At 43.2% G+C, this 26,674-nt stretch overlaps 1 protein-coding gene across 8 annotated transcripts in view; it reads left to right on the top strand.

The window, feature by feature from the left end:
• The window catches only part of LOC109871676 (serine/threonine-protein kinase tousled-like 1-B), a 44,675-nt gene extending 21,745 nt beyond the window's left edge, over positions 1-22,930 (top strand). For 2 of the 8 annotated variants that reach the window (XM_031806805.1, XM_031806807.1), the window contains 21 exons: positions 10,595-10,716; positions 10,870-10,938; positions 11,254-11,292; positions 11,401-11,476; positions 12,794-12,837; positions 13,061-13,162; positions 13,249-13,335; positions 13,586-13,678; positions 13,767-13,877; positions 13,955-14,091; positions 16,517-16,708; positions 17,162-17,228; positions 17,325-17,422; positions 17,667-17,748; positions 17,837-17,928; positions 18,052-18,141; positions 18,299-18,468; positions 18,547-18,682; positions 18,765-18,876; positions 18,980-19,087; positions 20,807-22,930. In XM_031806805.1, coding sequence (XP_031662665.1) covers positions 10,595-10,716; positions 10,870-10,938; positions 11,254-11,292; positions 11,401-11,476; positions 12,794-12,837; positions 13,061-13,162; positions 13,249-13,335; positions 13,586-13,678; positions 13,767-13,877; positions 13,955-14,091; positions 16,517-16,708; positions 17,162-17,228; positions 17,325-17,422; positions 17,667-17,748; positions 17,837-17,928; positions 18,052-18,141; positions 18,299-18,468; positions 18,547-18,682; positions 18,765-18,876; positions 18,980-19,087; positions 20,807-20,953 — 2,174 coding nt within the window. In that variant the 3' untranslated portion in view covers positions 20,954-22,930. Of the gene's footprint in view, positions 1-9,010; positions 9,418-10,594; positions 10,717-10,869; positions 10,939-11,253; positions 11,293-11,400; positions 11,477-12,793; positions 12,838-13,060; positions 13,163-13,248; positions 13,336-13,585; positions 13,679-13,766; positions 13,878-13,954; positions 14,092-16,516; positions 16,709-17,161; positions 17,229-17,324; positions 17,423-17,666; positions 17,749-17,836; positions 17,929-18,051; positions 18,142-18,298; positions 18,469-18,546; positions 18,683-18,764; positions 18,877-18,979; positions 19,088-20,806 lie in introns of those variants that run through there. The other 6 variants (XM_020462631.2, XM_020462633.2, XM_020462632.2 and 3 more) reach the window with 6 other exon arrangements.
• The last annotated feature ends 3,744 nt before the right edge of the window (positions 22,931-26,674 follow it).

The raw sequence follows: 26,674 nt of genomic DNA, 5'->3' as shown, positions 1-26,674 counted from the left end.
AAAGATATAAAACTATTTTTTTTTGTTTGAAGAATCAACAAGTGGGACACAATCATGAAGTGGGGTGCTCCTTGGGATGTTTAAAGCTTGGGAAATATTTTTGTATCCAAATCTGGCTTTAAACTTCTTCACAACAGTATCTCGGACCTGCCTGGTGTTCCTTGTTCTTCATGATGCTCTCTGCGCTTTTAACGGACCTCAGACTATCACAGTGCAGGTGCATTTATACGGAGACTTGATTACACACAGGTGGATTGTATTCATCATTAGTCATTTAGGTCAACATTGGATCATTCAGAGATCCTCACTGAACTTCTGGAGAGTTTGCTGCACTGAAAGTATAGGGGCTGAATAATTTTGCACGCCCAATTTTCCAGTTTTTGATTTGTTAAAGTTTGAAATATCCAATAAATGTCGTTCCACTTCATGATTGTGTCCCACTTGTTGCTGATTCTTCACAAAAAAATAGTTTATCTTTATGTTTGAAGCCTGAAATGTGGCAAAAGGTCGCAAAGTTCAAGGGGGCCGGATACTTTCGCAAGGCACTGTACCTACCAGAACCCATTAGACATTAATGACAGAACACAGAGTGCGCAGGTGATGAGGAAAAAATGGTTAAGGAGTTAGTGTCGTGGTAATTTCCTGTATTACTAAACATTGAGAGAGCAAACCACACAGAAGTCAGAGTTATATTATAAAGTCCATCTTTAATTATATGAGCTTCACCATAGCCCTTTTTGACTCTCAGATCAATTCAGTAGCTATAAATTATCGTTCAGTTTGGTCTCCTAAACAAAGTTCTTAACTCGTTCTTGGTACAACATAGTACCAAAACATTACCTCATCCAATGGCATATATCAATTGTCAATTCTAGATACTCCCATCTCAAATACACCCCCTCCTAGACAAGATCAGAAAAGACAGTGAGCTTCTTAGGTCTTATACTAGGTCAAGATAAGGGCAACCTCAGAGGGGACATACAATAGTTAGACGCATTCCCATAAGAAGACAAGCCTTGATTCTGTCCTCCTCCCCTTCTGATATTCTTCATAGCATCACATGGTTTAACAGATACATTGACATATGAAGACAAGCCTGACCTCTCCCCCCTCTGGGCCCCTAGTGACTAAGAGAAGGGATAACTGCAAACTGACAACAGTATTATCCAAAAGAAAACATCCTAATGACATCTCACATCAACATTATGTAAATAAAACATCTTATCAATGTTACCTTTCTGATTCTGCTACCAGTTAGCCACCAGTGGAGTGAGCTTGGAGATGGCTTCATTTGCATTCCTGTAGTCCACTGTCACCTGCCAGTCACAATTTGATTTCCTCACAGGCCATACTTGACTGTTAGAGGCAGAGTGTGTCTTTTCAACAATACCCATTTCACATAGATCTCTAATCACTACTTTAGTAGCGGCCATAGCTTTCTTGCTGATGGGATATTGTGTTGTGCAAGGTAGGGCAACACCTGCGCACTGGTTCTATGTCCAAAGTTCCACACTTATTTCTCTTCGTAGTGTAAATAGGATGGTTCTGAACTGTAGAGCCCTGCAGTTGTCTTAATTTGCCACGTCACCATTCCTTCAGAGATGTTCAGTGAGGTCAAGTTGCGTTATGTGTGAGCGCCCCATTTTTGGAGGAGGTGAGTGCATTTTCACCTATGTTTTCGTCAAGTACACCATGTTCACGGTTGTTCAAAAGAAATGCTAAAAAATTTAACCCATAAGGATGTAGATTGTAGAGTTGTTTTTTTATCGCTTTAAATGGTCCCATGTGGGTAAGAGGACATCTCATGGACGCTTCGTAGTCTTTGACCATTTATCCAACTCTTTTGGAGATTCTGATTTATGTGTAATTACTTTCACTGGGGGTTTATCTTTACTTCCTTCTAAATGGCCTGTGTTCTGGTCAGCCTAAGACATCGTTCGTCACCGCTGTCAGAATCTGTTGACTCAAAGCCAGGAAGTGCTGACCAGATGTTTGAAACCCGAGCTGCCTTGTGCAACTCGGCATGAGGGTAGATTGAGGGAACAGAGAGCCCACAGGTGGGGGCCAAGTCTGCCTTATCCACCCTTGCATCCTGCAATTGTTCAATATTGCCTTTTAATGTTTTTAACTGTTCACCAAGAGCCCTCAAACTATCTTTATGCAATGTCCTATGATTATCTTGAAGGAATTTTTTGTTTTCTCACTTTGGCTAAATAAGGTTAAAGACTATTGGGTCTGTCAGTGAGTCAGACATTCTCTGTATTTTTCTCCAAGCTTTTTGTATCAGACAGATTCCATCTTCTGTCCTTGTCAACAATGACAGAATATTTATTATCTCCTGCCTACGCTCCTCTACTTTGAAATGGTTCTTCATATCACTAGACGGTGAATTTTATATATTTCTCATGTTCACATGCGGAGCACCTGTCCCGTCCATTTCAAGAGTTTTCCTCACTTGAAAATGCCATTACATTAACTTAAAAAGTTGTATAATATTTATATACTTATTTACCATACACCCTATTTTTAACCCCTTGAGGACTAACCTATCTATAGATCACAAATTGTTTCTGCATGGCCTGGTTACCCCTAAAACTGTTTACTTCAAAAGCTTCTACAAGGCTTACATAACCTTCATGTGTAAAAATTGCTACTCAACTAGCAACTTCTGTTTCACACCGTGATCAATTATGGCTTATTTTAACTGAAGGCTTTAACAGAGGACCCCTATATGTCCCAGACACGTAACTCATTGCATGCACTTAAATTAACCTGATTTAGTTTTAAATTATATAGTTCTAGACTCACCCAGCAATGTGTTAGCAGTTGATGTTGTTCTTCAATAGCACAGACCCCAAAGCAAATTAGGGAGGGAAAAATATATGGTTGACCAATTAAAATTCCTTGCAGTAAAATTGGGCCAAATGCAAAGTATCCCATTTCAGGCTCAATGTATAGACAATTTGGACGAATGAGAATTTGCCACATGTAGCTATGAGTCCCAGACTGGAACCTCTACCCAGATTCTAAATAGGTTTTGAACTGAAACTAGTTCCATTGATCTTTAGTTCTCTGCATTGTGTATTTATCTTCAAATATTCTTACTAAAGGTTGGATAGGTTCTCGATGTCTAGGGCCCGACGAGAAAGAAAAATAAAATTGTCTCTCTGGCGATATCCAGATCTGGACAGCTCCCTCTCCTGGAACGAGCCCAGTCTGAGACTCTGCTTGGCGACGTCACCGATGGCCCTGTCTCCGGTGTTAAACGACAGGAATACAGACAGCAGGAAAACCTGCCAACAATAGTGGCTTTCAGTGGCGTGGCAAAACAGCCCAGAGAGCGAGGGAAAGAGTAATGTAAGGGGAACACAGGAAGAATCACGTCCCTTACTTGGCGGTGCTAAAGCTCCTGGATGTGTGTTGTACCAATGCCTCTCTCGGTCCTCTGCTTTCAGATCACCACACAACTCCACAGTCCCAATTCCTTGTTAGCACAGCCACTCACTTCCTCACTCAAATTCACCAGTAAGACTTCTGGTCCCGCGCAATCACCCAAAATAGACCAGACATGAACACCCACGGAGAGACATTCTCACCTCAACGCCCAGGCCCAAACACCAGGCTTTTAAAAATTACAGCCAATCCCCTGCTACCTGTCTGATTAGCCAACTCGCTGTAGGTGCGTCTGATCACACCAGCCCGCCACCCACTTCTCCATCTTGTGACATCAACATTCTACAAGGAAAGAGCATTAACCAGATTATACCAGACTTAGATGAGTGATAACTCCGTTCTAGAATTTTGTCATTGATGAGAATTAATGTAAAAATCTATTGACATTCAGAATGTACTTTTAGACATCCAGCCTGTATTGTAGTTTCATGACTAGAGACAAATCTTCAAAGGCACAGTAAGTATTTATTCGGAGTGGTACATGCATTCACAGTCTTGATTTATAGGATCCTTCCCACTATGATTTATATATCAAGTGATAAAATCCCAAGTTATCATTAGACGTTCATGGAAAAACTGCACTTGTACTCATTTGAAAGTACAGTTTATTAAATGTTCTACGGCTGTTATGTCATCAATCAAATCAAACTTCATTTATATAGCACGTTTCTTACAACTAATGTATTTGAAGGTGTTCAAAGTCATGCATTGAAAGGCATGTGGCACTTAACATCCTTCCTGTAGCCTATTTTGTAGTTTCATAATATCGGCCGCAAGGATGTGAAATGCGAGTGGAGGAAGCCACCAGTGCCCAACCAAGTGCAGTAATGAATAATGTAAATCATGCAAATATGACTTGTCTGTGTAAGCAGTATATAAGAGAACTAACGGGACTGCCCCGGAGGAGCTCCCAACTGACGTTTACTATGGTGCATTAAGTTTGTTGGAACCTCTCCAGCTTGCTGATAATAAAGAATGATTAATTTAATATTGACTTCAGGTGTCCCTGGAGGTAATTTCTAATACAATTTCTATTTCAGGGAGGGTCTTACCAACTCTTTGAAGACCATCCTTACTGGCAATATCCAGTGTGATGACCTCTGACAGACTCCTATTGCTCATTCTGTCAGTGCCTGTTTTCAGGGGAGTCAAAGGTCCAAAAATATTACACATACTGTAGGTTGTACAAGTTTTGCTCAAAAGCAGCCAACTAAATAAAAGTAGTTAACTTTATCATGGGCACAGTGGGAATTTTTAAATCTGATGTTCAAATGATTTCTCTACCCCTTTTGTCTTACTTGCTAAAGGCCCCAGTCATCCCTACCATCCCTAAACAAGTGAACAATGAATAAAGATCATACACAAACAATAGGTTATGTTACGTTCAAGTTTTGGTCAAAGCAGCCAACTTAAGTAATCTAGTTAACGTACGTTCAATCAAAAAGGCTTGTCTGAGTGCATCTCCTCACAGTTTCATTCAGTAGTACAACGCAATTTACATTGCATTTTTATCATGGGCACAGTGAGCATTTATGTATGTTCTGTTTAAGTTATGAGAGGGAGAGGTACATCCAGCAGTTCTCCTTGCTGAGGGTGGTGTTGGACATGCACGGCTTCTTGTGGGGTGAGCCTGATGTTCCGCATGTCACGCCTTAGGTCTAAAACATGGGGAAAGGGGACAAAGCCAGAAATGACCAGGACAGTCTAGGGTACTATTTACATGAAGAGGTGAAGTATTGTGATGAGTTATGACTCTACTTCTGATTCTAATTCTCTAAAGGAAAGCCTCAGCTGTGAGGTCACTGAGAAAGACCAATATTGATATGGGGGATCATCTGAAAGGGACTGACATGCAGGGATGGAACATATGGATTTTGGGCACTTGCCAGCAGATCACAATTTCTACTAGCCTGGGTAACATTCAAGTTCTAAATCTTTGGCGTGCAATGTTTGTAAAGGCAAAATTTCACTGCTGTCAGGCTAGTTTGGCACATTGTCTACTAGCTCTATCTAAAAAGTACTAGCCTCTGGTTAGCTTAATTTCCAACCCTGCTGACATGTATAACTGACTTCACAGGTCATTTGTTTAGTCATGTACAACAGATGCACTTGTGGAACAAAACCGTTTGTGTTTTGTATGGGAAAATATTGAGCCCACAAGTCCTTTTATGAGCTAGCTAGTTAATATTAGCTCACCGTTCGTGTAGTCAAACTTTTCCATGCTATCTAATTTTAGCCCACTAGGGCAGGGATATTTATCTAACGTTGAGTTCGCTAGATAAGTTAGCTCATCGTTAGTGTATTCAACCTTTTCCCCAGACCCCACTGTTGGTGACATGCTAACTAGTCCACCAGGGCATGGATATTTAACGTTAGTTAGCACTAATCACTAACGTGAGTCACATTCACGTCTGACTACATCAAATCAAAGTTTATTTGTCACGTGCGCCGAATACAACAGGTATATACCAAAGGCTATATACAGACACCTTACAGTGAAATGCTAACTTACAGGCTCTAACCAATGGTGCGAAAAAAAAGTGTGTGTAAAGAAACAAAACAGTAAAAAGACATTTGAAAAAAGAGTAGCAAGGCTATATACAGACACCTGTTAGTCAGGCTTATTGAGGTAGTATGTACATGTAGGTATCGTTAAAGTGACTGCCTATAAGATAAACAGAGAGTAGCAGCAGCGTAAAAGAGGGGTTGGGGGGGCACACAATGCAAATAGTCCGTGTAACCATTTGGTTACCTGTTCAGGAGTCTTATGGCTTGGGGGTAAAAACTGTTGAGAAGCCTTTTTGTCCTAGACTTGGCACTCTGGTACCGCTTGCCATGCGGTAGTAGAGAGAACAGTCTGACTGGGGTGGTTTCTTGGGTACAGGAACTATGGTGGTCTGCTTGAAACATGTAGGTATTACGGACTCGTGCAGGGAGAGGTTGAAATGTCAGTGAAGACACTTGCCAGTTGAGTACACATCCTGGTAATCCATCTGGCCCTGCGGCCTTGTGAATGTTGACCTGTTTAAAGGTCTTGCTCACAACTGCTTTGGAGAGCGTGATCATACAGTCGTGTGGAGCAGCTGGTGCTCTCATGTATGATTCAGTGTTGCTTGCCTCGAAGCGAGCATAAAAGGCATTTAGCTTGTCTGGTAAGTTCACGTCACTGGGCAGCTCGCGGCTGGGGTTCCCTTTGTAGTCTGCCCTGTAGCACTCACTTCTGTCATCATGAAGTGCTTTGAGACTAGTCAAGGATCATATCACCTCCACCCCACCTGATACCCTAGACCCACTCCAATTTGCTTTCCACCCCAATAGGTCCACAGATGACGCAATCGCCATTACGCTGCACATTGCCCAATCCCATTTGGACAAGAGGAATACCTAATGTGAGAACGCTGTTCATTGACTACAGCTCAGCATTTAACACCACAGTACCCTCCAAACCCGTCATTAAGCTCGAGACCCTGGGTCCTGGACTTTCTGACAGGCCGCCCCCAGGTGGTAAGGATAGAAAACAACATCATCCACACCGCTGATCCTCAACACTGGGGCCCCAAAAGGGCACATTCTCAACCCTCTCCCGTACTCCCTGTTCACCCATGACTGCGTGGCTCGCCTCCAACTCAATCATCAAGTTTGCAGACACTACAGTGGTAGGCTTGATTACCAACAACAATGAGACTGCCTACAGGGAGGAGGTGAGGGCCCTCTGAGTGTGGTGTCAGGAAAATAACTTCTCACTCAACGTCAACAAAACAAAGGAGATGATCGTGGACTTCAGGAAACAGCAGAGGGAGCATCCCCCCCCATCCACATCGACGGGAGAGTAGTGAAGGTGAAAAGTTAAGTTTCTCTGCGTACACATCATGGACAAACAACAGCGCCTCTTCAACCTCAGGAGGCTGAAGAAATTTGGCTTGTCACCTACAACACTCACAAACTTTTACAGATGCACAATCGAGAGCATCCTGTCGGGCTGTATCACCGCCTGGTATGGCAACTGCTCTGGCCCACAACTGCAAGGCTCTCCAGAGGGTAGTGCGGTCTGCACAATGCATCCCCGGGGGCAAACTACCTGCCCTCCAGGACACCTACAGCACCCAATGTCACAGGAAGGCCAAAAAGATCATCGACAACAACCACCTGAGCCACTGCCTTTTCACCCCGTTATCATCCAGAAGGCGAGGTCAGTACAGGTGCATCAAAGCAGGGACCGAGAGACTGAAAAACAGCTAAAAAAGGCCATCAGACTGTTAAACAGCCACCACTAACAGAGTGGCTGCTGCAAACAGACTCAAATCTCTTGCCACTTTAATACATTTATTACATCCATTCATTAATTTATCACTAGTCACTTTAAATTACGCCACTTTAATAATGTCTCCATATCCTACATTACTCATCTCATATGTATATACTGTATTCTATACCATCTACTGCATCTTGACTATGCCGCACGGCCATCGCTCATCCATATTTATTCATCCCTTTACATTTGTGTCTATAAGGTAGTTGTTGTGAATTTGTTAGATTACTTGTGAGATATTACTGCACTGTCGGAACTAGAAGCACAAGCTTTTCACTGCACTCGCATTAACAGCTGCTAACCATGTGAATATGACCAATAACATTTGATTAGAATAGTTTATATGCCCTGCCACATCCGACGAGCGTCAGAGCCAGTGTAGTAGGATTCGATCTTAGTCCAGTATTGACGCTTTGCCTGTTTGATGGATCATCTAAGGGCATAGTGGGATTTCTTAAGTGTCTGGATTAGTGTCCCACTCCTTGAAAGTGGCAGCTCTAGCCTTTAGCTCGGTGCGGATGTTGCCTGTATTCCATGGCTTCTGGTTGGGATATGTACGTACAGTCACTTTGGGGATAACGTTGTCGATACCCTTATTGATATAGGTGGTATACTTCTCAATGCCATTGGATAAATCCCAGAACATATTCTAGTTTGTGCTAGCAAAACAAGGTAAGAAAAAAAGTGTTAAAGTATTTTGTCTTTACAACTGATATTCAACACAACAACAGTGCATTTATGTATTGTTTTGGAATGAATATAACGTGCAGCATTAAATGCATATGTATTTAACACAGTGCCCCTCCAAAATGACATTTGGTTAGTAGAGACCCTACTGAGCATTTCCCACCCCACATTAGCTGAGACAGCTTTTCTACCTGTCTCTACAAGCCAATATGTATCCCACGTACAGTCTATTACAGTGTATTGCATTGGGGGCTATGGAGGAGTCGGTATCAAAAGCCAGCAGACCCTAATGAGTATTTTCCACCAGGTAGAAAAGTTCTCTCTACAGCTCAATATTCTCAACATACCAGTGTCAACATTGTATTTTTTAATTATTGGTATAAACACATTTTTAAACCTTTTTTTATATTTTTTTATTCATAGATCACTCGTATTTTATTGTTATCACAATAGAAACGCCCATTGATTAAAATTATATATATTTTGAATGATTTATCCACATTCCCACAATGTTGTGAAATGCGGGGTTTTATTTTGAAGGCTTCGCCATTACCATACGAACGTGACGTCATTGTCTGTGCTGCTGGCAGAATTACTCGTGGGTACTAGTGACTGAAGCCCTGTTCGGGAACTGATGCTTACAGCCGCGCGATCGATGCAAAGGTTACATTTTATCCTAGCATGTTACTACCCAGCTGAATAATATGTTTACAAAATGTGCAAAATTAGATTGACTGCTGTGGCTATGTAGCAGGTGGCTGCTGGTGTATGCAAGTTTGGGTTTTCGGATTTACACGGACGCCCGTGTGTCTGCTTGATCTCTAGCTTGTAAAGTGGCTTAATGAGTGTCCAAAGTAACAGTGGAAGTGGTGGTGGAAGTTTGGAGGCGACGCCATCTTGGTCGCAGCAGCTATCCTCGTCCCCAACGATTTCTCAACAACACATAACGGCGACCGCCAAGAAGGAAGGTAATTCATCAACAATGGCATTCGTCGAAGTCTGTTCGATGGGAAATGCGCACTGTTTCCACTTATATCGCCCCAATTCGACGGATTTATGGATGTCAATTGATGGCCGAACAGTTAGTCAGTACAGTAGCTAGCCAGCGTTAGCTACTAGCTAGCTTCAATGGGTGTCAGCGCTCAGTTACAGTAGAGCAATGGAGAGCATTAGCAATGGAATATTCAGACAGGAGCAGACCGGTTGAGTGGAAAATAAGTAGGAACAGGCTAGACCATACATAACGTTAGATGACCAAGGAGTTGTCATTTATGTAACTACTTATAGTAGCTAGGTTAGCAATGTTGCAGAGACTAGTCATCACTTGTAGCGAAACAGCTGTGGGTAGTTGAATGCCTTTTGGCCTTCTGTCAAACAGCAGGGCTACTACAAGTCTAAACGAATCCAGTGAGTTATGATGCATTCAAACGACTTCTAATCATCAACTAGGAACAACACTTTCCGTTGTCAAAGTTTCTATTCTGATCACTTCAACATCTGAACAAGAACAGACTGTTGTCGGCATCAGAACTAAAGCCCGTGACTCTGTCATCCTGAGAACGGAAGTTTGTCACACAAAGACTACTTAGCGTGTCACATTTCTTAGTGTTGCTAACTATTCCAATTGGGATGGAAATAACCATGTAGCTAATTATGCTTTGGACCGGGATCAAGATCAGGCCTGGATGTGGTATTCCCGTGGCCATATTTACAGTGCTTGTCAATGTTTTATTACTGCTGTCTGGTTTCTCTTTACTTGAACCTCATAAGGCTGGGGTTGTGTGTCAGACATTCCATGTTTTGGTGATTGATGGGGACAAAGTTCACACCCGCAGCTCAGCTGTTGAATCAGAAACTCTTGCTTGTCCAGTAGTGGTCTTACAGCCTAACATTCAGTTTTGACACCTGATACATGCATGCGAAAGCTTGGTGCTGTCCATAAGGTGTTCACTAAATACATATTATAGAGCATGCAGATAGACACAGACTAAGTAACTGTTGATGTGGGAGTGGTGAAATGCACTGCACTCACAGTTTGCACTTATCCAATGTGCTCTTATCAGAAGTGGGCGGTAGTGTGATGTATCTGATGCAGTTTGCTGTATCCGTACATAGCCATATATAGCTTTATCTTATGTTGTGTAGGCCCCATGGAGGAGCTGCACAGCCTGGACCCTCGCAGGCAGGAGCTTCTGGAGGCCAGGTTCATGGGCGGGGTCAGCGGCAACACAGTAGGGAGCACAGGCAGCACCAGCGGGGGGGCCAAGGTGAAACACACACAACGCGAAACTATCTCAATCATCAATACACACATGCATGGTTTTACTCATACCAGACACACTTAAAACGTTTTTGAAAGGCACACACAAAAAGAACACAGCACACTATAACAACTGTGCTTGATTTCTCTGTATATCTAGGGTCTGGCCAACGAGTGCTCCAACAACAGCTATGGCAGTTTGGGCTCCTCCAGTGACAAGGAGTCAGAGGTGAGACACACACGCTATGCAGAGGCGCTGGCAGTGAGGGAGGCCGCTGTCCTAGTTTCAATGATTAGATGTCACACCATATTACGGACATAGGTGGCTAATTATCTGGTTTAAGAAAATACACCATTTTGTTTGTGTGGAGACAGAGGGCAGGCATTTTATCTATATATCCATTTTTATTTTTGGAACAATGGACCGTTAATCAGGAGAATTAGATTATCTTTGTTTGTACTTGCATGACCCGCCTGAATCTCTCGCTTTCCTCCCTTTTCTCACCCCCTCCTGACTCTTTCTATGGTATCTTTCTCTCCCTAGAACTCTGATATGAAGAGAGGGAGTTCTCCTGCATACTCTGTACGTACTCTTCCTACTGTTCTGTCCCTCCCCCCCACCCACAAACGCACTCTTTCTTATTGGACACGCAAGTGTCAGAAAAGTGATTTAGTGTTTGTTTATTCTCAGAGCCCTGAGAAGAAGCCCTCTGAGTCGTCCAGAGGAAGGAAAAGGAAAGCTGACACCCATTCTGAGAGCAGCCAAGGTATGACGCATACCCAACATAATAACACTCATGAACTGAGAGGAAGGATCTGGTCAGGTTTTGAAAGGATTTTTGATTCTGCTTGATTTCACTCCCTCGCATCCTCCCTATCCCTATTTCCCCCCCCCCCCCCCCCGTGTTAATGTCACGGGTTATCACTCCGTTCAAGAAGGTGACACAGTGCTGTTATTTCATTTTGTTGTGAGGTCCCTGATGGGAATGTGACAAATGTATAATATTTTTCTTCGTGTTTAAATGACCATGTTTTTATCGGTTTTCCGTTAAAAGGTTTAGAATATTTATGAAATGCCACCTGAATTCACAATGCCGCTGCCAGCAACGGTTTGGGTCTCACAGTGCGTTCCCCTTCAGATGGTTAAGCATTGCACCTTTACTACCATTACTGCATCTCAATTCCACCTCAAAGTTCCTTCATACTGGACACAGACATAAAAATGGTATCCACGAGTTCATCTGACTCTGGGGAAGTAGATAAATTGCCTTTGCCAAAATCCCGAAGTAACCCTTCTCAAACTATTGCCATGCAGAGCTTTGGTGCTACCCCTTGCCTTTCTCTGCCATTTTTCCAACTGTTAACAACGATGACGTGGTGGAGAGTCGACTCCAAAGCAATTGATTCCTCGACTTTCATGACGACTCCCGGTGCCAACTCCTATTTCTGAGTGTCAAGAGTCGATTCCAATTGGAATCGACTCCTAAGATTCAGTCATTTTGGAACGGCGGGGACTGATTAGTTGCCGCACTTCCGAGAACACAAACACTCACATCTTTAATTACCGAGCTAGTGGGGGACAGAAAGAGCGAGGCGGGGCACAGTATAGGCAGGTCGGCCAGCAGACCGTCAGAACAGTGCACTAGGCCTATCTATCGGCAATCAAAAGCTGTATCCTGCTATTGTTTTGTCTGCGCATGTGCCTGTGTTCGCTTCACGCTGTTCACAGCATGGTAGACAGGGCACCAAACAATACGGTGGAGAAGTTGAGCATCGCGCTTCATCGCTCTTAGTTTTTGCGGAAATTGATCCACTATGCTGTTTACTTTCTGCATCTACTTCATATTGCTGAGTCTACCTTTAAATGACACAACTTTCCCCAGACCTTTATGGCCTATCTTCTAGTTCGGTTATAACACGGAAAATAACATGTTGTAATAACTGCCCTGTCATTTTAATTTTGTAGGGGGCGGGGAAAACATTTGTTGGTTTTCACACCCCTATTCCCTGAGTTGTTCTAACCTCTATCTGCTATGCTGTGTTATGCATTGCTAACCCAGGCTATCGGCTTTCCTCTCCTACAGGGAAGACTTCCACACGGGGGCCCAAGATCAGTGACTACTTTGATGTGAGTGTCCTATAATGTAATTGTTTCAGTCTCCTTGTTCAAATGTAACTCTGAGGTCTCCGTGGCGGTGATAAGCTGATTGGGTTGGGGGGAGTTTAATGATTGATTAAGCAGATTGTGATTGACTGACAGTCTGAATTTCCCTTCTTGGGGCACTCTGCTATTGCTGGGCTATATGTAGATGTCACTTCCCTTTCCTCACCCTGCTATTTCCTGTGTGTAGTTCCATGGGGGGAATGGCTCCAGTCCAGTGAGGGCTCTACCACAGGTCCTCCGCTCACCGCAGAACTCACACCACGGAGCTCACTCTGCACCAGGCTCTATCGTATGTATACACCACGCTGTAGAAGATTTGTAGGCTTCGGCGTTCTATCACATTGTTTAGAACAATGTTGTATGTGTTGTCTATAGATCCGACAGAACAGTTCCTCTCCCACCGGTCTGTGTTTTGGCGATCCCCTGATGAACTACAAAGCTTGCGCCAGCAAGTGTGTGCAGGTAAGAAAGGGAAAGGGGGTATACCTAGTCAGTTGTACAACTGAATGCATTCAACTGAAATGTGTCTTCAGCATTTAACCCAACCCCTCTGAATCAGAGAGGTGGGGGGGGGGGGGGGGCTGCCGCCATAAGCGACATCCACGTCTTCCTCGACCAGGGAACAAGACTCTTTCTTTCCTCATACTCTTCTCACATCTACTTTGCTTGCTCCTCACATGTCAAACACCTTCCTCTTACTTTCTCTACCCAGACGGAGTTGACAGGTCTGAAGCTTGCTGCTCTGGAGAGCAACAAGAGTCTGGACCTGGAGAAGAAAGAGGGACGTATCGATGACCTGCTCAGGGTGAGTTTACGTGCTAGTTAGGGTACTACAGGGGATACTTATAGGTTGTGTATTGATCATCTATTGTCATTGACTGTTTTTCTTGTAGGCTAACTGTGACCTGAGGCGACAGATTGATGAACAGCAGAAACTACTGGAGAAATACAAGGAGAGACTGAACAAATGTATCACCATGAGCAAGAAGCTGCTCATCGAGAAGGTACACAGTTTGTGTTTGCGCTTGTTACTGACGTGTCGGGATGAACTTGCATGTTAACCTGTTTATTTTTTTTGTAGAGCACCCAGGAGAAACAGTCGTGCAGAGAGAAGAGCATGCAGGACCGTCTGAGACTGGGTCACTTCACCACCGTAAGACACGGAGCCTCCTACACTGAACAGTGGACCGACGGATACGCATTCCAGAACCTTGTCAAGTGAGAACACGCACACTTCACGAAGCAACATGTATTTACATTAGGGATGCACATTTAGGTCAATTTTGCTGCCGTCTAACCAACCCTCTTTAACCGGTTAACAGGCGGTTAAATTTGTTCCAAATAGTATGAGGTGACCAACAAAAAATACTTTAGTTCATATAAGGAACAGACATTTTTTTCATTTAAAGCTTCATTGAAACATGCAACAGTAGCAAGACAATCGACTCACATTCAAACGGCTATGTCATTGAACATACTACTTCTGTAATGAAGCAGCCAATGTGAAACATTTCAGACATTTGCCAAAATGCAATTAGCATGAAAACACTGTTCTAAACAGTGCACCTTATGCGAGCGGTTCCAAATCTGGCAGCGATGAACATCTGTTCTTGGCTCCGTACTGTGACCAATACAGTCGCATTTGAGACCGTTTGACTTGGCAGTGTGACAAGTGTTTTATTGGTTGTAAAGGTCGTAAAAAAATATATATTTTGGGAAAATGTTCTCTCCGTTCTCTCTGTTGCAAGGTTGGAGTTTGTTACTATGTCGATAAATGACCATATCCACCTAGGTGGCTGGACCTGTGTGACTGGGACCTTCACAAATAGTACTTGAGTACCGATGGTGTAGTAGAATTGTATGAAATGTGTTTCTATAAGGCCAGGGAATGTATCTGAGGTAGCCTTGGCCAATTCTACGCCACTACACGCTCAGCCATGCATTGAACTGTATTTTCTTGCGAACAGTCATTGAGTTATATTATTATATATATCAATCTACTCATCATGTTAGGAATAGTAGGCCATCTTAAATAAACCCACAAATGCGATGATGCATGGAATGCAAAAAAAATGTCATTAGCTTCCCCAAACTTGAAACCTATGGCTACAGAAACGCTGCTAGCCGAACACAAGAGTCTGGCTGGTGCGCACCTACATTAAAGGGTAAATGCACAAAAAATGGTCCCCTGATTAAGCAAGCAGAGTGTCAAGAAGCAGTTTGGCTTGGCAGGGTCGTGTTTCGGAGGACGCATGGCTCTCGACCTTCCTCTCCCAAGTCCGTAAGGGAGTTGCAGCGATGGGAGAAGACTAACTACCAATTGGATATGACGAAATTGAGTGGGGGGAGGGTGAAGAACTGGGGGAAATAACTGTTCTCCCCACTTTGTTTTTGCCGTGGTATCGTTTTGCAATTTTTTTTATTTTACCTTTATTTAACCAGGCAATTCAGTTAAGAACACGTTCTTATTTTCAATGACGCCCTAGGAACAGTGGGTTAACTGCCTGTTCAGGGGCAGAACGACAGATTTGTACCTTGTCAGCTCGGGTTTGAACTCGCAACCTTCCGGTTACTAGTCCAACTCTCTAACCACTAGGCCACCCTGCCGCTATGAAGTGTATATATTTTTTTCTAATTCTACCCTCTAGAGCAGGGGTGTTCATCACTTACCCCGCGACAGGGATCATCAACTGGATTCCGCTGCGGGACAATTTATTTATTGAGCAGGGGGACTGAAAACGAAAGTACAGAAAATTTGTAGACTGCAAGAAGCCCAAACAGATTTAATATTTAACTAAAACACTTCAGACACACATCACTCTATTATGCGTGGGAATACTGAATAACAGATTTCTGAAATTAAAATCACTTGGAGATGACTTACTGGTGTTTTTATGTTCTTTAAATTATTATTTTCCTCAGAACTTTGGGGACCAAATAAAATCACTTGCCCATTGGGAGCCTGTTGGATTGCTGTTCTACCTGATTAATTAATTGCACCCACCTGGTGTCCCAGGTCTAAGTCAGTCCGTGATTAGAGTGGAACAATGAAAACAAGCAGTGGAACTGGCTTTGCTGTTAGAGTAAATCTATCCAAATCAATTTAAGAACACGGCATGCTAATTTAAAAGATGGCTAGTCATTATTAGCCTGGTTCTGTATGGAATGCAGGCAGGCACCTTATGGGACAGGCCAGGCCATGATCAATTATCCATATTTTTTCCGAAACAAATTGGTGCGACCAAATCGTCTGGAAAAAGTTAGCATCAGTGCCACCATTAGAAAAAGTTAGTGTAGAACCCTTTCTGTTTAGAAACTTTGAAAGAGGGGGAATCTCGGGTTAGGATTGTGCATTTGGCTTCTTGACAAGCGAAACAACGTTGATATGCAAACAAATAGAACAGTGGAGGAATGCTGTTTTCAATGTCTTTATAAAATAATTGTATGGTGTGTACGTGTGATAAGATGCATATTTAATTACGTTATTTCAAATGTATTTTCAGCGGCTAACCAATTAACGGTTAAAATTCCCCAAAATATTTGGGGGGTTGCTCTCCAGAGCATAATGAAACGATCCACGCTTTTATTCGTGGATTGACCTTATTACCTTCTAAAAAGCTTAATAACCCTCTTCTCCGTATAGGCAGCAGGAGGGTATCAACCAGCAGAGAGAGGAGATGGAGCGTCAGAGGAAGCTGCTGGCCAAGAGGAAGCCCCCCAATCCCTCCTCCCCCTCCCTCTCCCTAGCAACCACCTCTGAACCCAAACAACGCAAGACCAAGGTCGTCAACGGCAATGACCCCGACCCCTTCCTCAAACCCTCCCTGCCCCAGATGTAAGTGTACACACACACACTAGTACATACATGTGTATGGACAGATGCATACACACCAGTGGTGTAATGTACTTAGGTACTCACTAAACACGTTTCATTTGTAAATGTCAGTGTTGGGGCGTGCCCCTGGCTATCTAACTTTTTATTTTTAAAGAAAGATTGTGCCGTCTGGTTTGCTTAATATAAGGAATTTGAAATGATTTATACTTCTAATACTTAAGTATATTTTAGCAATTGCATTTACTTTTGATACTTAAGTATATTTAAAACCAAATTCTTTTAGACTTTTTCTCAAGTAGGATTTCACTGGGTGACTTTTACTTGAGTCATTTTCTATTAAGGTACCTTTTTTACTTTTACTCAAGTATGACAATTGTCTACTTTTTCCACCACTGATACACACTCACACTGTTGCGATGTTGGTGCAGTGACTTTAAATCAACCATTTGTTAGGTTGACTCTGGCTGAGTATCACGAGCAGGAGGAGATCTTCAAGCTTCGCCTGGGACACCTGAAGAAGGTCCGAGTCAATATGAACACAAACACGTTTATTTAAAAAACCCACTATGGTCCGAATCCCAAAATGAATACGATTGACTGAGTGACTGTCTCTCAGGAGGAGGCTGAGATCCAGGCAGAGCTGGAACGGTTAGAGCGGGTGAGGAACCTCCACATCAGAGAGCTGAAGAGGATCAACAACGAGGACAGCTCATCGTAAGTACAGGACAGGAAGACACAATCGTATAGGAACACCTAACCGCTCCACTGTGCCCCGGTGCAAAATCCACCCTGGGACCTACCTACCCGTGGGCCAGTAGCTATAGTGTTGCTAACTGGCCAGTTCATAGACTACTTTCTAGGCATTTGTAAGATGATGTTCTTGTAGGGGTCATTTGGCTAAATAAACCCTATATGTTGTAGGAAGGAAATGGTTCAGCTTGTGCTGTATGTCTGTCAGGTTTAAAGACCACCCCACTCTGAACGAGAGGTACCTGCTGCTGTATCTGCTGGGCAGAGGAGGCTTCAGTGAGGTCTATAAGGTACGGATTGACTACCCATATGTGCTTGGGAATGATTATTAACAGATTCTAGATCCATACGGTACCTGTGCTTCTGATGTCTCTTCAGGCCTTTGACCTGTTTGAGCAGCGCTACGCAGCTGTTAAAATCCACCAGCTCAACAAGAACTGGAGAGAGGAGAAGAAGGAGAACTACCACAAGTATGTCCCATCTGCTCTGACGAGGCACTGTTATGAGACGCAGGGATTCACAACCCACATTGTACCATTTTGGTAAACATTTATTTGACCAGACTTAGAAACACACATTGTTTCCTGTCCCAGACATGCCTGTCGAGAGTATCGGATACACAAACAGCTGGACCATCCCAGAATAGTCAAACTCTACGACTACTTCTCCCTGGATACAGACACGTAAGTTTCTTTTTACCCCAAACCTAGTTCAGTTCTTTCACATCAGTGCAGATAAAGGAATTTTAGTCCATTGAGATGTCTTTTTAGTTTATTGTTAATGGAGTCTTTTGTCCTCTTCTTTTTCTGTCTCTTTCTCTCCTCTTTCTTCCCCCCCCAGGTTCTGTACGGTTTTAGAGTTCTGTGAGGGGAACGACCTGGACTTCTATCTGAAACAGAACAAGCTGATGTCCGAGAAGGAGGCGCGGTCAATCGTCATGCAGATAGTCAATGCCCTGCGATACCTCAACGAGATCAAACCCCCCATCATACACTATGACCTCAAACCAGGTACACACACACACACAGACTCATGTTTGTGTATGTAACACAGACACACGCTCAACTCACACACTGCCGTTTGTGCAGGTAACATCTTGCTGGTGGATGGGACCGCTTGTGGCGAGATAAAGATCACAGACTTTGGGCTGTCTAAGATCATGGATGATGACAACTATGGAGTCGACGGCATGGACCTCACCTCACAGGGAGCTGGCACATACTGGTGAGACTCATCACACAAACCGTTATATTAAGTGTTTTCTTGGGTATATTGCCTTCCATGTTTTCCCATTCCTCTTGTCCAGGTACCTTCCCCCAGAGTGTTTTGTGGTGGGCAAGGAGCCTCCTAAGATCTCTAACAAGGTGGACGTCTGGTCGGTCGGGGTCATCTTCTTCCAGTGCCTCTATGGACGGAAGGTAAGCCCACTTTTGAAGTGACACTTCTGAAGGTGCGAACATCTGACCCTATTAGACTATGTTGTGTTTTTTGTCTAACATTGGTTTCTGTGTGTTCCTGCAGCCGTTTGGCCACAACCAGTCTCAGCAGGATATTCTTCAGGAGAACACCATCCTCAAAGCCACTGAGGTTCAGTTCCCTGCCAAGCCCCAGGCCAGCACAGAGGCCAAGGTGAGACTAGGGCTGTTGCGGTGACCGTATTACCGCCACACCGGCGGTCACGAGTCATGAATGCAGTCAAACTCCACGTGACAGTTTTAGTCAAGGTAATTAGGCTTCTCCAAGCTCTGATGCTGCTGATGGTCATTAGTAGCCTCCCAAACTGGCTAACTGCCTGGTTCTCGGCACTCTGTTGTCCCTCTAATCACTCTGATATCAATACAAATGTAAGCAGCGTGAGTTTCAAGTTTAGGGAAGATCATTTTCACCATAAAAATGAATCTTAATAATAAAAGCATTATATGCATAATCGCATTTGCGTTCACTTTTGATAATGTTTTCCGCTAATGGAACATTTGCGCTTAGAGCCTTCTACCATGTGTGCATTGCTGCACTTATAATGTGAAGAAATAGCCTAATAGTTTATCAACATTTGAAGCTAAACGTTCTGATCTGTTGCGTCAGCCTCATTGCATTAAAAGTATTTTTTTTGATGCTAGTGGTTGTATTAATTTGCGATCTATCGCATCCCACAACTGTCCCAGTCAGTTTGGAATATTTATTTCTCGTACCGAATAGAATACGTCAACTTTTGTACCATGGGGGATAGTGGATTGACATAGGCTAGTGCTTTTGCTGTTCGTTAGGCCTACTCATCTTGTTGGCTGACTAAAAGTAAATGTGGACAGTTCACCCAATATCTTCAATATGCACCTCGGAATTGGATAAGGACGTGCACAGTTGTATCCCCGATGTGTTTGTCTTCACTTGTAGCCTTTGAGAGACCCGATCATGTGTCGGAGAGCTGATTGAGGATTGCGCAGCACACTTGGGGAGAAGGGCACAACGCAGCACTATAGGGTTCATTATGGCCACAAAGGGGATGCCGCTGTAAAATTCGAGGCATTTACAAGCTTGTCAAATTGTGAATGAGACTGATGTAGTGTGTACAGCCTGCGCCAAAAAAAGCTGAGCTCATGCCTTTCAAGTGACTTTTTTCAAGTCATCGTTAGTCTCATCATGCAGCCTTACAATGTATAAAAAATCCAAACATATAGCCCAACGTTTGTAGAACAACTAAAGTTACATTAACCGCCCAACACAGAATAACCGCATGTGTGCACTCAAGTCGTTTAGAGAAAATATCCTGTCTATTTTATTCAGCTGTTTTCAATTGTGTTCTTCATACTGTAAAATAATGCCACGGAATTCTAAACGAATCTTGTCTGCTAAATGAACTAGTGTAGCCCACAGCCATTTGGCATAGCCAGATCAGGGCCTAACATGGGGACAACTGTTCTTCTGTAATAGACTACATTTTCTTCATCGTGCTTCTTTTGACCGGTCTAAAATAAATACTGGATTTATTGTGACGGTGTAGGCCATATTACATAGATTTATTAGACTTTTTTAAATGGTTTGTAGTCTGTGGAAGCCAGGAGATGCTAAATGTGTTTGTTGATTAACGGTCAATTACCGTGAGACTGACCAGTTATGTGCTTGACAATCACCGGCTGATGAAATTTCGTGACCGCCACAGCCCTAGGTGAGACAGCACCTAGCAAGCCAAGGAGAATAATACTCAGTGTTCCTCTGAATTGTACACATATTGGTTGACTTTGAAATGTACAATCGTCAGGACATGTCAATGTGACTAGTACAGACAAAGCTTGAAAAGCAGATCCGAATTCCATAAACTAACATCCTTCTCTCTCTCTCTCTGTGTATCAGGCGTTTATCCGACGCTGTCTGGCCTACCGTAAGGAGGATCGATTTGACGTTCACCAGCTGGGCACTGACACGTACCTTCTCCCTCACATGAGACGCTCCAACTCCTCTGGCTCTCTTCAGCCTGCCTCCTCAATCTCCTCCTACTGACGGGCTGATGAACATGACTGACAGGCCCGCTGGCCAATCCTGGAGCAGAATTGATCCGAATATGGGAAATGGAGTGGTGTTGGGTATTCTAAATTGCCCGGCCACTGTGAAAGGATCAGGAACGTGAATTTGTTTGGCTGAATAGAATGAAATGGATTGCACGTTGTGAGACATGGAAAGAGATAGAGGGGGGGCGGAAGTGGATACACTTTCCACGTTGCCAAGTAGCTTTGCAGAAACGTTACTGTGTTGTGAACCTAGTTTTGAGTGAGAGATGGGGAGAGAGGTGAGAAAGTTCTACCCATTGTGCATGCCATTGGACAGGCTGTGCCTGTTACTGTGAGGACTTAATAGAGTGGGGCTAGGCCACATCCCTTGCTTGTGCTGGACTGGGCTTTTATTGGTAGAGCTGTTGTTAATTGGAATCCCCTCCAGCAACATTTTAAACAGCCTCGCTGCAAGGGACAGAATCCCATTCCCAAATAGACCCCTAGTCTCTTCTATAGAAGGTAGAGGTACATTTGGGATGTGGCTTAAGTGGCCAAAGCAGATCAGTTGGTTTCACTGACCCACGTTAAACCCTACCATTGGACTAAATTGCACTCGAGATGATTTGGTTTCATGGCCATAACTTCTTGAAATTGTCCTGGACTTAACTCCGCTTCAGTCTCAGACTGTTGGCCAGAAGTATGCCATCTATGTTCATGAAGTCACATTTTTAGATCTTGAATGAATAATTAAACCTACTCCTGGATGAATATAATCTGGCTGTGTGAAAGAGGTTGGTTTTGGCATGTTCTGATCCTCCATGGATCCATCCCTCAAGGCGCTGAGTGTTAGGCTTGTTCAGGCATGGAAGTCTGTTTGGTCAGAACAAAATGTAACCATATGAGGATCAACTGTATCGTAAAGATTGTTTCCATACAGGAATCATCTGGGGAAACTCAATGTACATTTCATGTGTAGGAGTGACATATCTGCAGTCTGTCTGTACAGAGGGTCAACACACAGGATTAACTGAACTCTCACCAGTGCCCGTTTGCACCTGTTGTTTTCAAAGAAATAAAAGACAAATGCCTAGAAACATGAAATTATTGAACCTCATTTTTTTTTGTAATATTATCGTTCTCGTATTCTTTGTTTTACCTTCTGTTCACCCTTAATGTTTTCTATTATCTGTGGGAAATAACAGGTGCAAACTTTGAGCACATGCAATGGTCTAGTACGTCCGACCGTTGGTTTCCTCACGTCTCCTTGTTTGTGCTCCGAAAAGGCTTTTTTTTTTTTTTGCTGCTATGTAGATGTCGCTTGTAGTTAGTTAAAATCTGTATGATCTGCCTCAGGTACAGATAGTGCAGACCTGTGTGAAGAGGAACACTAGGGCCCCTGAAGTGGATAGCCTACTCTTCAGGGGCCCTACGAAGTGCTTCTGTTAGCCAGGTGAACCAATAACTTTGAACTGTTTTACGACCGCAATGTTTATAGTCTGGAAACCATGTGTCATATATATAAAAGGTTGTATGAAACTGTTCATTTGTGAAGGAAAAGCCCAGGTTGATCAGGCTCTGTTCTGTTCAGTAACACTTTGCTTGAACCTCAGTCATAAGGCCTGTGTAACACTGTCATAACACTGACATATGAGGTGTCATGAGTTATTGCAGCTGGTTTTAGTCTATGGTATGGCACAGTCATATTGGTCATCTACCGAATGTAAAGTGCTTTAAGTAGAGTGTTACCTAGTATTCTTTATATTGGAAGACTGAGGAGCTTTCAACAGACAACACGTATGCTACAAAAGGGGTTTATATTGAACATCATGGCAGACTAACAGAGGAGCCCCGCAGATCAACGCCATGTACTGTAAACTGGTTTTATCACTGTCTTATACACAGCACAGATACATGTCAAAATTGAAGGGAGGCAATGTCAGGTCCTGTCATTCATATGCAATAAAGATTGCCTTACAAGTCCAACCAAGGCCACCTTTGGTTTGTGCATATCTCTCACTCAACACACGTTTATGTATAACTAGGGCCAGGAGTTCTTCCGGACCCAAGGTCAGATAGTTGTCAGTTATACCCGAGGAGAGAATGGCAGACAGATGCCATTTGTCAAAAGGCTGAGAGACTGAAAAGGGCTTCACCATGTTGCATACGACCCTCTATCCCACTGCTGGCTTGCTTCTGAAGGTAAGCAGGGTTGTTCCCTGGATGGGAGACCAGGTGCTGCTGGAAGTAGTGTTGGGAGGGCCAGTAGGAGGCACCCTTTCCTCTGCTCTAAAAACAAATATTCCAATGCCCCAGGGCAGTGATTGGGAACTTTGCCCTGTGTAGGGTGCTGTCTTTCGGATGGGACGTTAAACCGGTGTCCTGACTAAATTCCCAATCTGGCCCCCATACCATCCCGGTCATCCCCAGCTTACAATTGGCTCATTCATCCCCCCTCTCCCCTGTAACTATTCCCCGGGGTATTACTGTAAATGATGTGTTCTCAGTCAACTTACCTCGTAAAATAAAGATACCCTCGTCAAATCTAAATCTGTCACGTGCCGGACAGGCGTGCCGGACTTATTTATTTTACCTTTTATTTTATCAGGGAAGACATTGAGATCTAGGTCTCTTTCAAGTGTGTTCTGCACAATACAACACAAATATACACTTTGTACACAAAATATACATATGTGTACTTCGTGCATTCGGAAAGTATTCAGACCTTTTCTAAAATTTTGTTAGGTTCCAGCCTTATTCAACAACAAATTCCCTCAATCTACACACAATACCCCATAATGACAAAGCAAAAAAACGTTTTTTAGAAATTGTAGCTAATTTATTAAAAAATAAAGAACTGAAGTATCACATTCACATAAATATTCAGACCCTTTACTAAGTACTTTGTTTACTAAGTACCCTTTACTAAGCACCTTTGGCAGCGATCACAGCCTCGAGTCTTCTTGGGTATGACGCTACATGCTTGGCACACCTGTATTTGGGGAGTTTCTCCCATTCTCTTCAGATCCTCTCAAGCTCTGTCAAGTTGGATGGGGAACAACACTGAACCGCTATTTTCAGGTTCCTCCAGAGATGTTCGATTGGGTTCAAGTCCGGGCTCTGGCTGCCACTCAAGGACATTCCGAGACTTGTCCCAAAGCCACTTCTGCGTTGTCTTGGCTGTGTGCTTAGGGTTGTTGTCCTATTGGAAGGTGAACCTTTCCCCAGTCAGTTTTTGAGCACTCTGAAGCAGGTTTTCATCAAGGATCTCTACTTTGTTCCGTTCATCTTTCCCTCGATCCTGACTAGTCTCCCAGTACATGCCCCTGAAAAACATTCTCACAGCATGATGCTGCCACCACCATGCTTCACCATAGGGATGGTGCCAGGTTTCCTCCAGACGTGATGCTTGACATTCAGGCCAAAGAGTTCAATCTTGGTTCCGTCAGACCAGAGAATCTTGTTTCTCATGGTCTGAGAGTCTTTAGGTGCCTTTTGGCTAACGCCAAGCCGGCTGTCATGTTACTTTTACTGAGTAGTGGCTTCCGTCTGGCCATTCTACCATAACTCAACGGATTATTCGTTTGACCTCATGGCTTGGTTTTTGCTCTGACATGCAGTGTCAACTGTGGGACCTTTATATAGACAGGTGTGTGCCTTTTCCAAATCATGTCCAATCAATTGAATTTACCACAGGTGGACTGCAATCAAGTTGTCAAAACGTCTCAAGAATGATCAATGGAAACTAGATGCACCTAAGCTCAATTTCGAGTATCATACCAAAGGGTCTGAATACTTATGTAAATAAGGTATTTCTATTTTTATCTGTAATGTGAGTTATTTTTATTTTACGGTTTTCGCTTTGTCATTATGGGATATTGTGTGTAGATTGCTGAGGATTTGTATTTTAACAAATCCATTTTAGAATTAGGCTGTAATGTAACAAAATGTGGGAAAAGTCAATGGGTCTGAATACTTTGGAACACACTATGTATACACATTAAATACAGAAACACAGTCATGAGAAGCACACGCATCAGAAATCACCCCCACCCTCCATAAACAAGTCCCCAATCAATACTTTACCATGAAATGCTTGCTTAAGAACCCTTCCCAATGATGCAGAGTTAAAAGGATTGTTCACACAAATTACAAAATGACACAGACTGCTTACAGGGAAAGGAAATCAATGTCCAACGTATGACAGCAATCCATGCTTTAGTTTAGTTTCCAAATGCAAAAAATGTTGCATGTTCAAATCGTCTGTATGTGACTTTGGTGAGCTACAAAATAAATGTGGATTCTTTCAGAATGCTTATATCGTTACCATGACTTGATAAGGATTTGTGTCCCAAATGCTAAAACATTAGCATTTGGAAACAATGCCAGGGAAACTAAACCAAAGCATGGATTGCTGTCATACCGTGTCCATAGACTTCCAGCAGGGGTGTCAAACTCATTCCAAGGAGGGCTGAGTGTCTGTGGGTTTTTAGTTTTTCCTTTCAATTAAGACAACCAGGCGAGGAGACTTCCTTACTAATCAGTGACCTTAATTCATCAATCAACTGCAAGGGAGGAGCGAAAACCTTCAAACACTTGGCCCTCCGTGGAATGAGTTTGACGTGGCTTACAGGGTAAGGAAACCAATATGTAATATGTAATTTGGGAGAACTACTAAGAATAAGACAAATGTAATAGAAACATGAGGAATAAAATACACAAGAATGAAGCTACATACAGGGAGTACCAGTACCAAATCACTTCAGGGGTAAAAGGTATTTAAGGTATATATGTACAGTGCCTTCAGAAGGTACCGTATTCACATCCCTTGACTTTTTCCACATTTTGTTGTGATACAAAGTGTGATCATTTTTTTGTTGTCAATGATCTACACAAAATACACTAATGTAAATGTTTAATTCATGGAAAATAAAACTAATACTCTATATATACAAAAGTATGGGGAGACCCTTTCAAATCAGTGGATTTGGCTATTTCAGCCACACCCATTGCTGACGGGCGTATAAAACCGAGCACACAGCCATGCAATCTCCAAAGACAAACATTGGCAGTAGAATGGCCTTACTGAAGAGCTCAGTGACTTTCAATGTGGCACTATCATAGGGATGCCACCTTTCCAACAAGTCAGTTCATCAAATTTCTACCCTGCTAGAGCTGCCCTGTCATTGTGAAGTGGAACCGTCAAAGAGCAACAACGGCTCAGCTGTGAAGTGGTAGGCCATACAAGTTCACAGAATGGAACTGCAGAGTGCTGAAGCTTGTAGGACGTAAAACTTGTCTGTCCTCGGTTGCAACACTCACTACCGAGTTCCAAATTGCCTCCGGTAACAACTTCAGCACAATAACTGTTTGTTGGGAGCTATATGAAATGGGTTTCCATGGCAGAGCAGCCACACACAAGCATAAGATCACCATGCACAATGTAAAACGTCAGAGTGGTGTAAAGCTAGCCACCATTGGACTCAGGAGCAGTGGAAACGCGTATTTTGGAGTGATAAATCACGCTTCACCATTTGGCAGTCCGACGGACGAATCTGGCAGTCCGACTGGCCTGTACAGAGCCCTGACCTCAATCCCATCGAACACCTTTGGGATGAATTGGAACGTCGACTGCGAGCCAGGCCTATTCGTCCAACACCAGAGCCTAATCTCACTAATGCTCTTGTGGCTGAATGGAAACAAGTCCCAGTAGCAATGCTCCAACATCTAGTGG

This window comes from Oncorhynchus kisutch, linkage group LG27 (genome assembly GCF_002021735.2).
Source record: "Oncorhynchus kisutch isolate 150728-3 linkage group LG27, Okis_V2, whole genome shotgun sequence".
Classification (NCBI taxonomy): Eukaryota; Metazoa; Chordata; class Actinopteri; order Salmoniformes; family Salmonidae; genus Oncorhynchus; species Oncorhynchus kisutch.
The sequence above is the reverse complement of the archived record's forward strand: the minus strand, read 5'-3'. Positions and strand labels throughout refer to the sequence as shown.